A 12,905-nucleotide genomic window follows, 5' to 3' on the forward strand; every position below is an offset into this window, starting at 1 on the left:
TATGAAAAATACTACAGGAGCAGTATGTTCATGAGGGTGGCCCAACCATCAAGCTCAGCACACATTACAATATTCAAGATCCTAGTCCTCAAATACTGCCTCTGGACTACTCCTGCGAGCTGATGAATATTTTCCCTATTACCAGAACTTTTATCTGACATCCTTTTTTCCACAGAAGCCATGCTAATCTCTTGCAGAAATAAACACAAAACATAACATCTCTAAACCTCATGGCAAGACTTCCAGACTCCACACAGGACATAGCAACTAGGTTTGCATTCAGCACGATTGTCAATGGTTTAGGAGGAAGGATTAAGTACAAGCATGCAGTGTTTGCTTTCTTAAAACATAAACATTATTAATATTCATTATTTTTATGAAGCTAAAGAGTACAAACATTGCAACTTAGTGTTTTAAGTCCTCTTTTCCTTTAAGACAGGAGTATGTTTATGCTTGTATTGATTACATCATACCTCAGCTCTTATACACAGATTATTTTGTGTGTTTTATTATACTGAAATAAAATACATACCTATAAAATATTACTGCACCATCATCACAAATATACAGAGGCCAGACATTCAACGTAGATACTTTAGGATTCCAGTCCAAGTCCTGGTGGATCTCTAGTATGGAAATGTCGCATGGAAATGTTCCTCTGCCCTGAGAAGAAGCCATTACTTAGTGAATAAACTCACAAACACACCATGCCGTTAGTAAAAGCAGACAGTATCGTACTTACCTTTGCAAATTCTATGTTTTCTAAAGGTATTCCACTTATTTCACTCAGCTGTAAAGTGGAGAAAAATGGCAGATTCAGTAGTATTCCACATTATCACACAGTACCTACACAAAGTGACTAGACCTGCCAAATCTAGAATTAAAAGCCCTCCAATGATCCAAAGCATTAGTACAAAAGGACAGTGGACGAGATACAAAGTTCTGACGTTTCTGAAGTTACTAGTGTGTCACAAGTGACACTAAAACGCATCTCTACACCACTGCACTTCCTACCATAGCAACTCCACGATTCCCTGCCAAGCACTACTGGCTGCTCTTCCCCCTTGCAATTGCTCCTGCTGTGCATTTCCCCAGTGCACAAAGTGCTTCATCCATGTTCTGTCCTTCTCTGCACCTGCCAGAGGGTCCCCAGCAACACAGAGCCATCTTCTCTGCTGAGCAGTCTCAGGGTGCACACAGGCTCATCACTGCCTTGCTCTTAACTCAAGCACAGGCTCCAATCTTGTCTCCGTGACAATGCAGACGCTAACTTTAATTGGTATTTAGCTGCTTATTTTGCCCAAATCTGAAGAGATTTCCACTTTAGCAGTGGATTTAAAAGAGGCAAGAATCCTAAAGCAGACATGTTCAAATTAAATGGATAGTGAGAAAAAACTAACACCCTGTGTAATTTTCTAACTCTCATCTCCTTAGGAAGCTAGGATAAATAAGCAATACTGACAAAAGCTAGACAAACTTGGAAATGTATCAGCCTTACATTCTGCTAATAAAATTTGTCTGAAAGAAGACTTTGCTGGACTCCTCTGTTACTACAGATATGTCAAATTCAAATTTGTTACTGTCAAGAGTCAAAAAAATTAAGGCCTCTCAAAGCAAATGCTGCTATAACTGGTCCCTGCATATCAATTTTTAGGAAAAGAAAACAAGAGGAGGCAACTTTTTAGTGAAATACAAGTGCACAGGAAATCGTGAAGACTGCAGGCAAGAACCTGTAGTCCATGCAGGAAGAGTAGCAAAATGCTGGCTTGAAAAACACAAAGTGACAATAGTTCAGCCTTTTCAATTTTTTGTAAGGGGCAAGAGACACAGGCAATATTATGTTTCTAAAACTTTAAGATAACACTTTCTTGGGGGGGATGCATTCACCTGAACACTTTGATACCAGACCATTACATGGAACTGCAAAGTAAAGCTGTAATTCATATGGCTTTGGTAATGGGATGGAACAGGTTCTCAGTTTCCAGTGAGTAAAAGTCACCATGCAGCAATTACAGCTCTGTGCTTCCCACAAACAACATCTACAATATTCTTCGATACCACAAGAAACTTGTATTATTTTACCTTCTCTTTTAATTCTTCAACACTACTGCTTTCTAATACTACTTCCTGGAAAGAATCTAGTTTCATCTCTGATGGCCTCCATCGTCTCGATAAAACAGCAAGCTGTGACATTGATTTCATCTTTTCTGCTCCTAGGGAAAATAAAGGCAAGTTTACAACGTTAACATCAGAGAGATAATTGGCTCTCTAACATTTCATTCCAAAATATTTTGAGCAACAAGGTTTCTTAAAAATAAATTACCACTTCATGACAAAAATAAAGGTTTTCTTCCACTGCTGTCTGAAAACTGCTAAATGGCAGAACAGCTGCACCAACTCTCACACCAAAATCTGTGTCATATTTGTGTACACACACACACACACACTTCAGCTAACTACCACCACCACCAATACTAGTCCAAAAATTAAGTGCAAATAAAAAGCTAACATGCAGGCATGCCTACAGTACAATGAAAACAAATATGTAATAAAACTACCTATGGTACTACAGTATGTCCTAAAACTCCCAAAAAACCTGCAAAACAATCCTTCCCCAGCTTCACAAAGAGCTTTTATTAACTTGTTTTGTCCTTAAAAAGTCAGCAATATTCTCTAAGAAAAAAAAAAAGGGGGGGGGGGGGAAGTACATTTTCCAACAATCTCTAAAGAAAACAGATCTGACACTATCTTTACTTTCTCTTGCACTGTTATCATTACCATCAAGTATTTCTAAGAAGACCTCCCAATTGCTGGAAATATTGATATCTTCTTCATAGATATGATAATCCAGAAACACAGTGCCTGGGTTCTTCCAAGTTTTCTTTCGTAGGCGAAACCTGTAAACACATCATGAAGAAGTATTGCCAGAGGTTAACCCAGAGTATTTCCTGACAACACTGAGATACCACTCCCTTATGCAAGATTTGGTTGAATTTATTGTGAACAAACTTAACATTCTGACATAGTCCTGACAGCAAGGTATCACTACTGGCTCTTCATGCCCAATCATTTATAGACACAAGGAAACCCAAGCCTATGTTGTGCTTGTTCAGTGCAAGCAATACGTAGAGATTGGGGAAGAAAAATGTTTCCTGTTTAGGGTAAGAAAACAGATGCTCCCAAACACTACTGGCAATTTGGCTGATTTGTTTGAGCTTTTTCATGGAAGTGAGGAAGAAGGGGAAAGGTGGAGCAACAGAAGAGAATTTGTGTTCGATACATGTACTTAGTTCTGCTGCATCAATCCAGTCAATATAACACCATAAGCATCTGTTTAGATATGAAGGTATATAAAGGTATAAACAACTGAGATTAAACATGAGTGCAAAATTTTAGTTGTAATGGTTTCTCCACACAGAAAAGCAGGTGTAAGTTTTGTGCCCTACCTCATAATTATAGGGCACTAGAGAGCAAGCACAGCAGTCAAAAAAATTATTTGGGCTAGTTGGTAGGGAAAAGAGAGAAACCTGATCCAGACTGAGGTTTCTATTCCTTTTCTCAGGGCTAACACTTGACTTCCAGGGCTTTGCTCCAGCATGGGTTTAGGCATATGTCAGCGAGCTTCATCAGTCTGCTTACTACATAGAAACTCCAGTGAGTACAGTATCAGCTGTTCCACAGTAAGCACACATCTCGTGTAACCAACAGTGGACAGAATGTGCAACAAAGGCCCCAAAGCAACTCCAGCCTAGGTAACTGATGATGTGTAAAGGGAAGACAGAACTGGATCATTGCTGTAAGCACACCCTAGGACAATGCACCAGGCAGTTTGCTGCAGTGATTCTACACTAAGCCTGCATCTAGAGAGATGATGGTAGCTTGTTTGTGAACTCATTTACTTAATGCTCTCTCTTCTGAAGAAAATCACCCTGAGAGAGAGAGCAAGTCTGCTCAGATCTAAACTGGCAGACATTTTGCACTCTGGCAATTCTATGAAAATATTATTCCCTATGTCATTTTATGAGAGATGAAAGACAAGAATTGCTAAATCACTGTTTGCATTCACAATCGGATTCAAAACCCACAGTAACTCATTTCTGCTCCTTTCATAACCTACTTTCTCCATGAGGAAAAAGCCCCAAAACATAATCTTGAGTAGTATTTACTCAGGTAACTTCAACAGATTGCAGTCTTTTCACCTGTCAATTGTCAAGTCTAAGCCACACTGCTCTCGAAGCTGAGGAAGCAGCTCCTCTTTGGACTGCCGGACAGTCATTCCTTTAGCAAAAACCGCATCTAGGAGAAACTTGCATGGCTGTGAACAGAAGTAGAAGGTGAATAAACACAAATTTCTTGGACAGTAAAAAGTAGATTTGTCTCCTCCTTATGTTTCGTGACCAGTCCCATCCACAAAGCAAAAAGAACATCAGAACTCTTTTCATAAGCAAGCCAGGCAACGAATTCATTAAAATTAGTACAGTATTACTGAACACTGCAAACATGAGCAAACTCAGTTTCTTATTTGTGAAGAAGTCTACATGACTTGCCCATGTTTAAGGAAAACAAAATTATTTTAATTTGTCCTCTGTTTACACTGCAGAAAGAGAGGCACTTATGAAAGATCATACCATAGATCACATTACAACTGTATACTTGGAACAGCATGAACACAAATAATCTCCAGTTCCCTTTCTAAATCCAGGCAAGCTTGCAGGAAAATGCAGAGAAAAGAGGGACTTTCCCCCTCCTGCCCCAGATTTTAGGAAAAAACCTTGGCCCAGGCACATAAGTATCTTCATGAATCAGTCTTGAAGTGCTCAACATCTTACCTCTGGCTCATTTACCAGAAGCTGATAGACTTTGACTCTGTATTCACCCTTTTTAAGGGCTCTTCCAAGTCTAATGGTTATCTAGAAGGCAAAAGGAGTATTTGTTAGAACTGAAAAGCAGAATCACCTTTTGTAACACACTTATCAAGACCAACATTACAATTTCACCTGGCAAGTTAACAAAAACTTGTAAATTATGTTCTTTCTATATTGTATTAATATATTTCAATGATTTAAAGTAACTTCTGAATAACCTTATTGTCATCAGAAAATGACGAAAGGGTCTCATTCAGCCTGACACTCTCAAACTCTTGATTGCTGGCATAGACTCTAAAGACTTTGAAGTGAGGAGATGGAACTCCAACGAAAGGCTCCAAATGTTGCTTGAAGGCAGACAGTGTAATTCTTTTATCAACATGCACCATGAGCCCTAAATGAAAATAAAGATCAAAAAAGGGCATGAAATACCATGCTACCAAAAAAAAGTCACTCTAGTGTATTAACAACTCCATACAGTGGCAAGTTAAAATCTGCAGCAAAGTGACAATACTGCAAAGTGAGAGTTCTAGTTAAGGATCACATTTATGTTTGAGCTGAGGGTGTTACTGTAACCTTTAGGAACTCTGATGAATTTTGTTTATTGGTAGACATTCCTAGAAGACACAGCAGTTGCAAACTGCCCTGTTTTGCATTCAGTGAAGTAGTGAGGCAAAGTATTATCTTCTCCGCTCACTAAGACAACAGATGGGAGAGAATCAGGAATGTTTGCAGATAATCCATGTTTTCCCTGCCTCAAAGGAGGGAGAAAAATGCTTCCAAGTTAGGGCTGCCTAGGTACATGCCACCCAAACTTTCTTTTTCTCTTGGCTATCAGGATTAAAAAATTCAGTTAACCCTGTTCTCGAAGGGCACAGGATATCACAAAGCAAGCACATGTCTACATTAAGGGACTTTTTCAGGTGATTAATTATTAGATGAGGAAAAGCCACTGTAGTAACATGAAATCCTGGAAAGTAGAGTGAACAATTTATCTTTAGAAGCAGTGTTTCTTAATACATGTAATTTGAACTACACTACAAACTATGATTATATTGTTTTGTGACTCATTAATACAAAACCCCCTGCTACTTAGAATTTAACTGAACAAGTAAAATTATTGGAATTATAAACCTGCTCATGTTGTCATAATGAAATACATAAAAGCCTTCCCCTCAGGACAGTCATTTATACAGCATACTATGAAAGCCTCAAAAGTACTGTAAAAAATTCCTGCATGCAACTAGTACTACCCAAAAAAAAAAAAAGGAAAAATAAAATCAGTTCAGTACTAACTCCAAAGATAGATTCTTCCAGGCTGAAGGAGTAATTTTGTTAAAGCTGTAGTAGCTACAATTAAACTTCTGTGGTTTTAAAAATTAAAATGTTTATTCACTGCCCTCCCCCCCAAAAAAATCTGCCAAAGAAACACCAAAAAAACCCCCATACCCCAAAAAATCCCACCAAAAACAAAACCAGGAAAAAAATACTTCACTCTTCATCAATTACTTTTAGATCAGGATTTCTGATCTGACAAATTTCTGGACTATTGATTTTATCTCCTGTTAGTCATAAAACATGCAGGTACTGAGCACTGTTTAAATGATTTATGACAATGTACCACTTACACTGAGCTTTAGACATTTTCACATCAGCTGCACTCTTCACTGTACTCATTATAATTCAGGCAATGAAAAACAACAGTCTACTGAATTAAATAGTATCAAGTATAGTGTAAATGTTCTTCACACTGAAATGACTAGGAGTTTTCAGGTTTGTTAATGTAAATGGTATCAAGTTATTGCTGTGAACCACAGTAAATAACTGCATTCTGAAGCAGGTAAGCCATCATCCTGATCAGATGCAACTATTTCCCTTTCACCAGAAGACAATTCAGCTTGCTCTCCAGAAAGTACTTTCTATGTAAGGAAAGAAAAGTATTACAGAGGCAGCTTTTAATAAAAAGATCAAAACACAAGAATCCCAAACAGAACAAACCAAAAAGCAAGACACTGTTCAGATATATAGTCACATATTACAAAATCAAAATTAGGCTAGATCCTTGCTGACCATGACACCACATGCCATCTTTGCACTTTCACTACTTCAATGTGACATAGAATCAAGTTTTTCGACACTGTCATTAAGACTCCTTACCACAGCACGTGAACTAAACAGTAACAAAGTGCCAAAGAATACATACATTTTTGCCCTTCTCCTGAACCTTCATCTGCAGCATAGGGTTCTGCCTTAAAGTACATATATTGTGCTTCTCCTCTACTCTTTCCACTTTCATCATATTCACTATCTGTTCCAGAATCTTCTTCTGCCGTGTCCCATGTTTCTTTCTTCCCTTGATTTGCTTTTGATCGCCTACTACTTGTGATACTGTGAGAATCAAGTCCATTTGCCAAGGGAAGCGGGGCATTGTCCACATTGCATAAAGTATCACTGCTATGACTGGAGCTGAGGATATCACTGTCTACTGAACTCGTACTCCTGTCATTATTTACATCTGAGTCTGACCGTTCCTCAGACTGGAGATTTTCTGGATCAGAAATCTGAATTTGGTTTTCAAGTTCTCTGTTTTCTGCAGATGCTGAAGAGTCTATTTCATTTAAAGGCGATTCAATGTTTTCAAAATCACTGGCTTCTGTGCTTTTGCTGCTGTCTCCATTATTCCCCTCCTGCTGCTGCCGAAGGGACAAGCTTTTAAGCTTTTCAGTGCTCTCTTCCAGAATTGCCTCTACCGATTTCCTGTTTCCTACAGGTCCTTTTACTCTTTCACAGGCTTCATCCAAGTTGCCTGAATCTCCACTAGACTTCTGATAAACTGTTCTTCTAAATTGAGGTCCAGGTGACTGCTCTGGTAATGAAACATACAGTCTGATTGTATTTGCATGGCGATCCAAAAGCTTCCATAAATGAGACTCTGTATATGCCACATGACGATCTGAAGACTCTGAGCTTTCAATAAATACCTGAATAGAAAACAACAGTGCTTTATCACATAGTGTTACTTTAGATAAAACTAAAAGCAACAAGAACAAACAGAGAGGATTGAGCACATATTAAAAATTATGTCACTAAGAAATATCACCTTTTATAGTAAAAAATAAATAAACACATGTTTAGAAACAAATAGACTAAAGAGTCTGTAGTTCAGTAATTATGTCATTTTTCCTTCCTTTAATAAAGATGTTAAGATTAGAGTGAACTGTAACCAGACTGACAAACTGCAGTGACCACTTACACTCAGAAGAGTATTTACACATCACTTCATGCGCACTCTTCACCGGTACACTAGCAGTAAGGAATCTCCCAACTATAGGTTGTAGCAACAGTAGTACATTATAAATGCTCTACAGCTATCCCTGCATTTTACAACACAACAGTGTACAAATACATGGAGTTAGTAGATCAAAAACCTGAACACATACCTTGTTGCTTCTAAAAAAGCCTTCAGCTTTCAGTGTTTTGCTGGAGACGTTCAGAAGACGCAAGTCGTTGTAGCAACGCTCTAATACTACCCGCATTGTTTCAGCGGGCAGGTTTGTAGCCTAAAATAAAACATTGACGGGAATGTAACATGCACTTCACACCTCGTTTCAAACACTGGAATTGCATTTTTAAAGAAAGGGGAAGGAAAAGGTTTATTGATTATATATTGCAAAAGACAATATGGGAGAAAAGCACCGACAACTGTTCAGTCCCAGTTCCTTTCCTCCATCCTTTGTTATGTACCAACATCAGTTTTTTCCAAAAGGTCAGCAGACTACAACGGTTTGGCTTTGCAAAGAACAGCTAAATGGTTAAAGACTGCTGATACAAAGAATCGGCCTGCCACTGACTGGATACTCAGTGGGGACCATTCAGGTTACTAACCTAAAAGAACATAAACCTGCCTCTTCAGCTTTCCAAAAGAAGTTATTATTTCTTAAGCACTAAGCAATATGAACACAGTGGCTAAGCTTGTACAAGAGCCAGGGCAGATTGCTGCTTTTACCAGCCGTGAGCAGATAGTGTAAGAGCTACCGTAGCCCTACTGGACATGACACAGTAGGCACTGCAAAAGGAGCAGGCTCCCATTTTAAATTACAACATATTTTCAGTTAGAATAAATGAAAACTCCAATACAAAATCCTTAATGACTGTAAATTACCTTTGAAATTAGCTGTTTAAATTCTGAAACGGTTTGATTCAAATAAGCTCGTACGCTTATTGGAGGAGCAACAGACTCAGTCTTTAGATCAACTACGTGAACCTTTACCATGACCTCTGCAGGGAAAAGAAAACAAAACCACATGTAGATAACACAGAAATCAACAGGCAAAGAGAGCACAAGACATGCTTGTCTGATGTACTGGTCAAAGGACTGAATTAAATACATACAAGCAGTACTGAATTCAGAAAGCAGCCCAATTTCAGAATTTCATTTTCATATCAATTTTAATGCCTGAAAGGCAAAACTATTCCAAATTTTAGTATACCTTAGAAGTGTTTCCATTAGAAAGAAGATGGCAACACAGCACAGGATGTGGTTCTGAATGCTGGCTTTGTAAAATTAAGTGCAAGGCAGTTTTACTTCTTTCACAGATCATAACAAAGTTCAAAGAAGTTTTGTTTCCATGCCATCACAGAAAATATTTTTTTATCTATCATTTTCCGTATGTAAATCCATGTCTTACCACCAGGTTTGTAACACTGGAAAATTTGGTCGGGTCGTCTTGTTTCCAACAGTAAGTCAAACATGTAGGTTGATTTGACACCTCCAAGTAATAAACCCATTGGTGTATCCTCTTCTCCTTCGTAAGATCGCTCCAAGTAGTCATGAAACTCATCATATTTGACAAGACGACAGCAATCCAAAGGAACAGCCTCCTCCAAGTCCATTAGCTAAATCATAAACACACAACCCCCCAAAAAAAACCCCAACATTCATTCATGGTTTATTTCTGAATGTAGTTTTTCATTTCTAAGCTAGAAATCTCTCAGTGTATGTATATCCAGGAATCCTTGGAATTAACAAATCTCAAACCCACATGCATATATCTTACATATTATATACACACATGTGCAATACATATACGTTTTCAAAATCAAGAGAGAAGCCTACACCAAACTGCAAAGAAAAGCTAAGTGTGAGAAGTATGCAGCACACAAATACATATCCTGGAAGTATGTTCAGAGGAATACCCATCAACTACACCAAACGGCACCTTAGAGGCCTGCAAGAAGTCCACTAATTACCTTCTGTGCATCTTACTTTTTACTGCAATTCAAATATAAGCATCCAGAATTCTTTCAATTTACTAACTCTATGATGAGTCTAACAGTAGCTTTCACTGTTTGAATTTAAAATAAGGGCACACAAAATCATACCACCTTTTAAAAAGGCTGGCTGTATCATTTCAATCAAAAAATCACCTTATGGTTACCAACAGAAAACACAAGTCAGTAACAACCAACTAGAATATCTCTTAAAAAAAACACCCCCAAGGCTACATAACTGCTAAACCAACATACAAGAAATAACACCCCCCCCAACTGTCAGTCCCTCACAAACATTCCCACAGCACTAGTAATATAAAAACTGAAGACAGACAACAACAAAGATTACACCTAACAATTAAACTATTCTGTTCTAAATACCATACCTTGTAAGCTATTTCCACAGCTTCCTTCAGTGTCCTGTCCTTATGAACCTCTAATTTGTTCTCCATCATTATTTGTTTTGTAGGATGCATGCAGAACAATTTAATCTATGAAATACAAAAGGAAGATAAACAATCCTGAAGGTATTTGCAAATACAACACTGTAATCAAACAATCTAATACCGAATGCATGTTTAGCACTACCCCAGCTAAAGCATAGGTTCCTTTCATCTGGTCAGGCAACTGCAGAAAAAACAGGGAGACACACCAGATAGCACTAGTATGCTTACATCTGTGTCTATCTTTCTGCAAGTGAGGGTGCATCTATAACCAGAACATCTTTAAATTGTAGACAGTGTGCAGGAACAACAAACATGAAATGCTTTTTCACACAAATTAGATATTTCACAACCACGAAGAACCTTCTAGTAAGACCTGAAGCATAGGTAGACCAGCTGACTGTTATGCTTTAAGTCATTGATGCCACATTGAATCCACAGCCACAAAGTGATTCTGCCCTTTATGCCAAATAATTTTTTTTTACATTAGTTTAACAAACAGTTTCTCAAAGCAAAGGGTCACAATATGAAAAGATTTAACAGTATAAAATACCTACTTTACTGCAGTACAGTTTGGAATTAATTTTGCTGAAATCAAGTGATGTCAGATTAACTATTGTTAACTACTGTTTTATTTTGGTTTTAATACCAATTCACATTTGCATGAAAGACAAACTCAGCAAAAATCTCTGGTGAATACATCTAACAGATGTCTCTGCTCCATAGAGGCTTCCAATGGCTGTACAACTCATTTAAAAGAGTTATTAACACAAATACAGTTATCAAAAAAGATTCCTTGTACTGTAGTAAAAAAATTACTATTTACTGTAGAAACACTTCTTACTGGAAATGCACTGTTACTTTATTCAGCAGAAACTCTAACCTTGCAAGTGTTGCGTTCAATTTCACGTTGCCTTTTTTCTTGTTCTTCCAATTCTCTCTCTTTCTGTACCAATTGTTTAATATGCTCTGGATACTCATTTGCCTCAAGAAACTCTGCCAGTGAAAACAAAACAATAGTTTAAAATAATGAATCTTCCCCCTGAAAAAAAATACTGACACAGTATTGTTTTTTATTGCTCTTAAAACTTGTTATTTATCAATTTGTTGATAAAAGGCTATTTTAACAGCATCTTTCTGTTGAATTCTACTACAATACAGTATCTACTTCAGATACTTTTAGTTTAAAAACATATTTGTGCAGCTTGTACTGCCCCCTGTACCATTAATTCTCAGAAATAAAAGGAAGTTATCAAAATTAACTTTGTGAGACAGGGAGGGGAAAACCTAAGTATTTCCCTCAAAGACAATGCCATTGTTCAACTCCTATTTCTTTACGGAGAACATAACAGAAAAGTAAGTAGAGAAAATAGTATGCTTGAAAGTACTCTGTGTAATGAAATACCTTGCAGCTAAAATATGTGGACAGTGCTTGTCAGGAACTTAAAATGAGTTGATGGATTTGTTCCAATTGTCATAAAATACTTTTTAGAATATACTGATATAGAAGTAGTTGCAAATCCACTTTTATAAATGCTAGGATGTTATTTTTTGAGCTGCTAAAGGAAACAGACAAATACCCATCTGCCTCCTGAAATATTTACAGCAGCAGAGTAACATAAACAAGGTTTTCAAAAATATCACTGGACATATTAAAAGCTGGTTCATCACAAGCTCTCTCAAACAGAAGGGGCTACACAATGTGAAGTGTCAAAGTTTTCAGTGGTGAAATTTTATGGTATTAACACAGAAGTTCAGTTTATCAATCATGAATAAAATTAACTCAGCCATCAAAACACTCTCCCTACAACCGATGACTTAAAGATTCTTGAAAGCTTGATTTCACTCTTCAGGATCAGCATTTCTTTTTAAAAAATGGAGTGATAAATTCTGGCAACTGAACCACATACACATCCTCAACACAATCTTAGAACAATCCACACTATCAGCCTAATTTCAACCAGGCTACAAACTGTTTATTTCCTAAAAACACCAATACCACCACCCTCACAAAAAAATCCAACTGCATTCTTATCTAAAATATCATTTCACAATAGAATCTTGCTAGTCAGAACTGCAGAACGTTCTTACTTGCATTTCTTGTTGGATCCTTCAGTCTATATATCAGCATGTATGCATTTGTGGAGCTGGTGGAAAAAAGAACAGTTATGTGAATTTATCAGACAGGAGAACAATATGGATTTAATAGTTGGTTTTGGGTTTTGTTGTTGCTTTGGTGGGTTTTACGTTTCTTTTGTGTTTTGTTGTTTGCCTTTCAGTGAAAACCTATGTCATGTATATCTTAGCAATACACTAACCAGACAGG

General features: G+C 37.4%; 1 protein-coding gene across 6 annotated transcripts in view; it reads right to left on the minus strand.

Moving 5' to 3' along the window:
- USP47 (ubiquitin specific peptidase 47) overlaps positions 1-12,905 on the minus strand; it is a 43,805-nt gene that overhangs the window by 1,802 nt on the left and 29,098 nt on the right. For all 6 annotated transcript variants that reach the window (XM_068147975.1, XM_068147978.1, XM_068147974.1 and 3 more), the window contains 14 exons: positions 12,671-12,726; positions 11,463-11,575; positions 10,523-10,627; positions 9,554-9,761; positions 9,028-9,143; positions 8,306-8,425; positions 7,069-7,846; positions 5,084-5,259; positions 4,830-4,910; positions 4,200-4,315; positions 2,779-2,897; positions 2,083-2,213; positions 743-790; positions 533-663 (listed from right to left, as the gene is read on the minus strand). In XM_068147975.1, the coding sequence (XP_068004076.1) occupies positions 533-663; positions 743-790; positions 2,083-2,213; positions 2,779-2,897; positions 4,200-4,315; positions 4,830-4,910; positions 5,084-5,259; positions 7,069-7,846; positions 8,306-8,425; positions 9,028-9,143; positions 9,554-9,761; positions 10,523-10,627; positions 11,463-11,575; positions 12,671-12,726 (2,298 nt within the window). The remainder of the gene's footprint in view (positions 1-532; positions 664-742; positions 791-2,082; positions 2,214-2,778; positions 2,898-4,199; positions 4,316-4,829; positions 4,911-5,083; positions 5,260-7,068; positions 7,847-8,305; positions 8,426-9,027; positions 9,144-9,553; positions 9,762-10,522; positions 10,628-11,462; positions 11,576-12,670; positions 12,727-12,905) is intronic.

This window comes from Melanerpes formicivorus, unplaced genomic scaffold, assembly GCF_026170545.1.
Source record: "Melanerpes formicivorus ecotype bairdi unplaced genomic scaffold, bMelFor1.0.p_v2 SCAF_16, whole genome shotgun sequence".
NCBI classification, from domain to species: domain Eukaryota; kingdom Metazoa; phylum Chordata; class Aves; order Piciformes; family Picidae; genus Melanerpes; species Melanerpes formicivorus.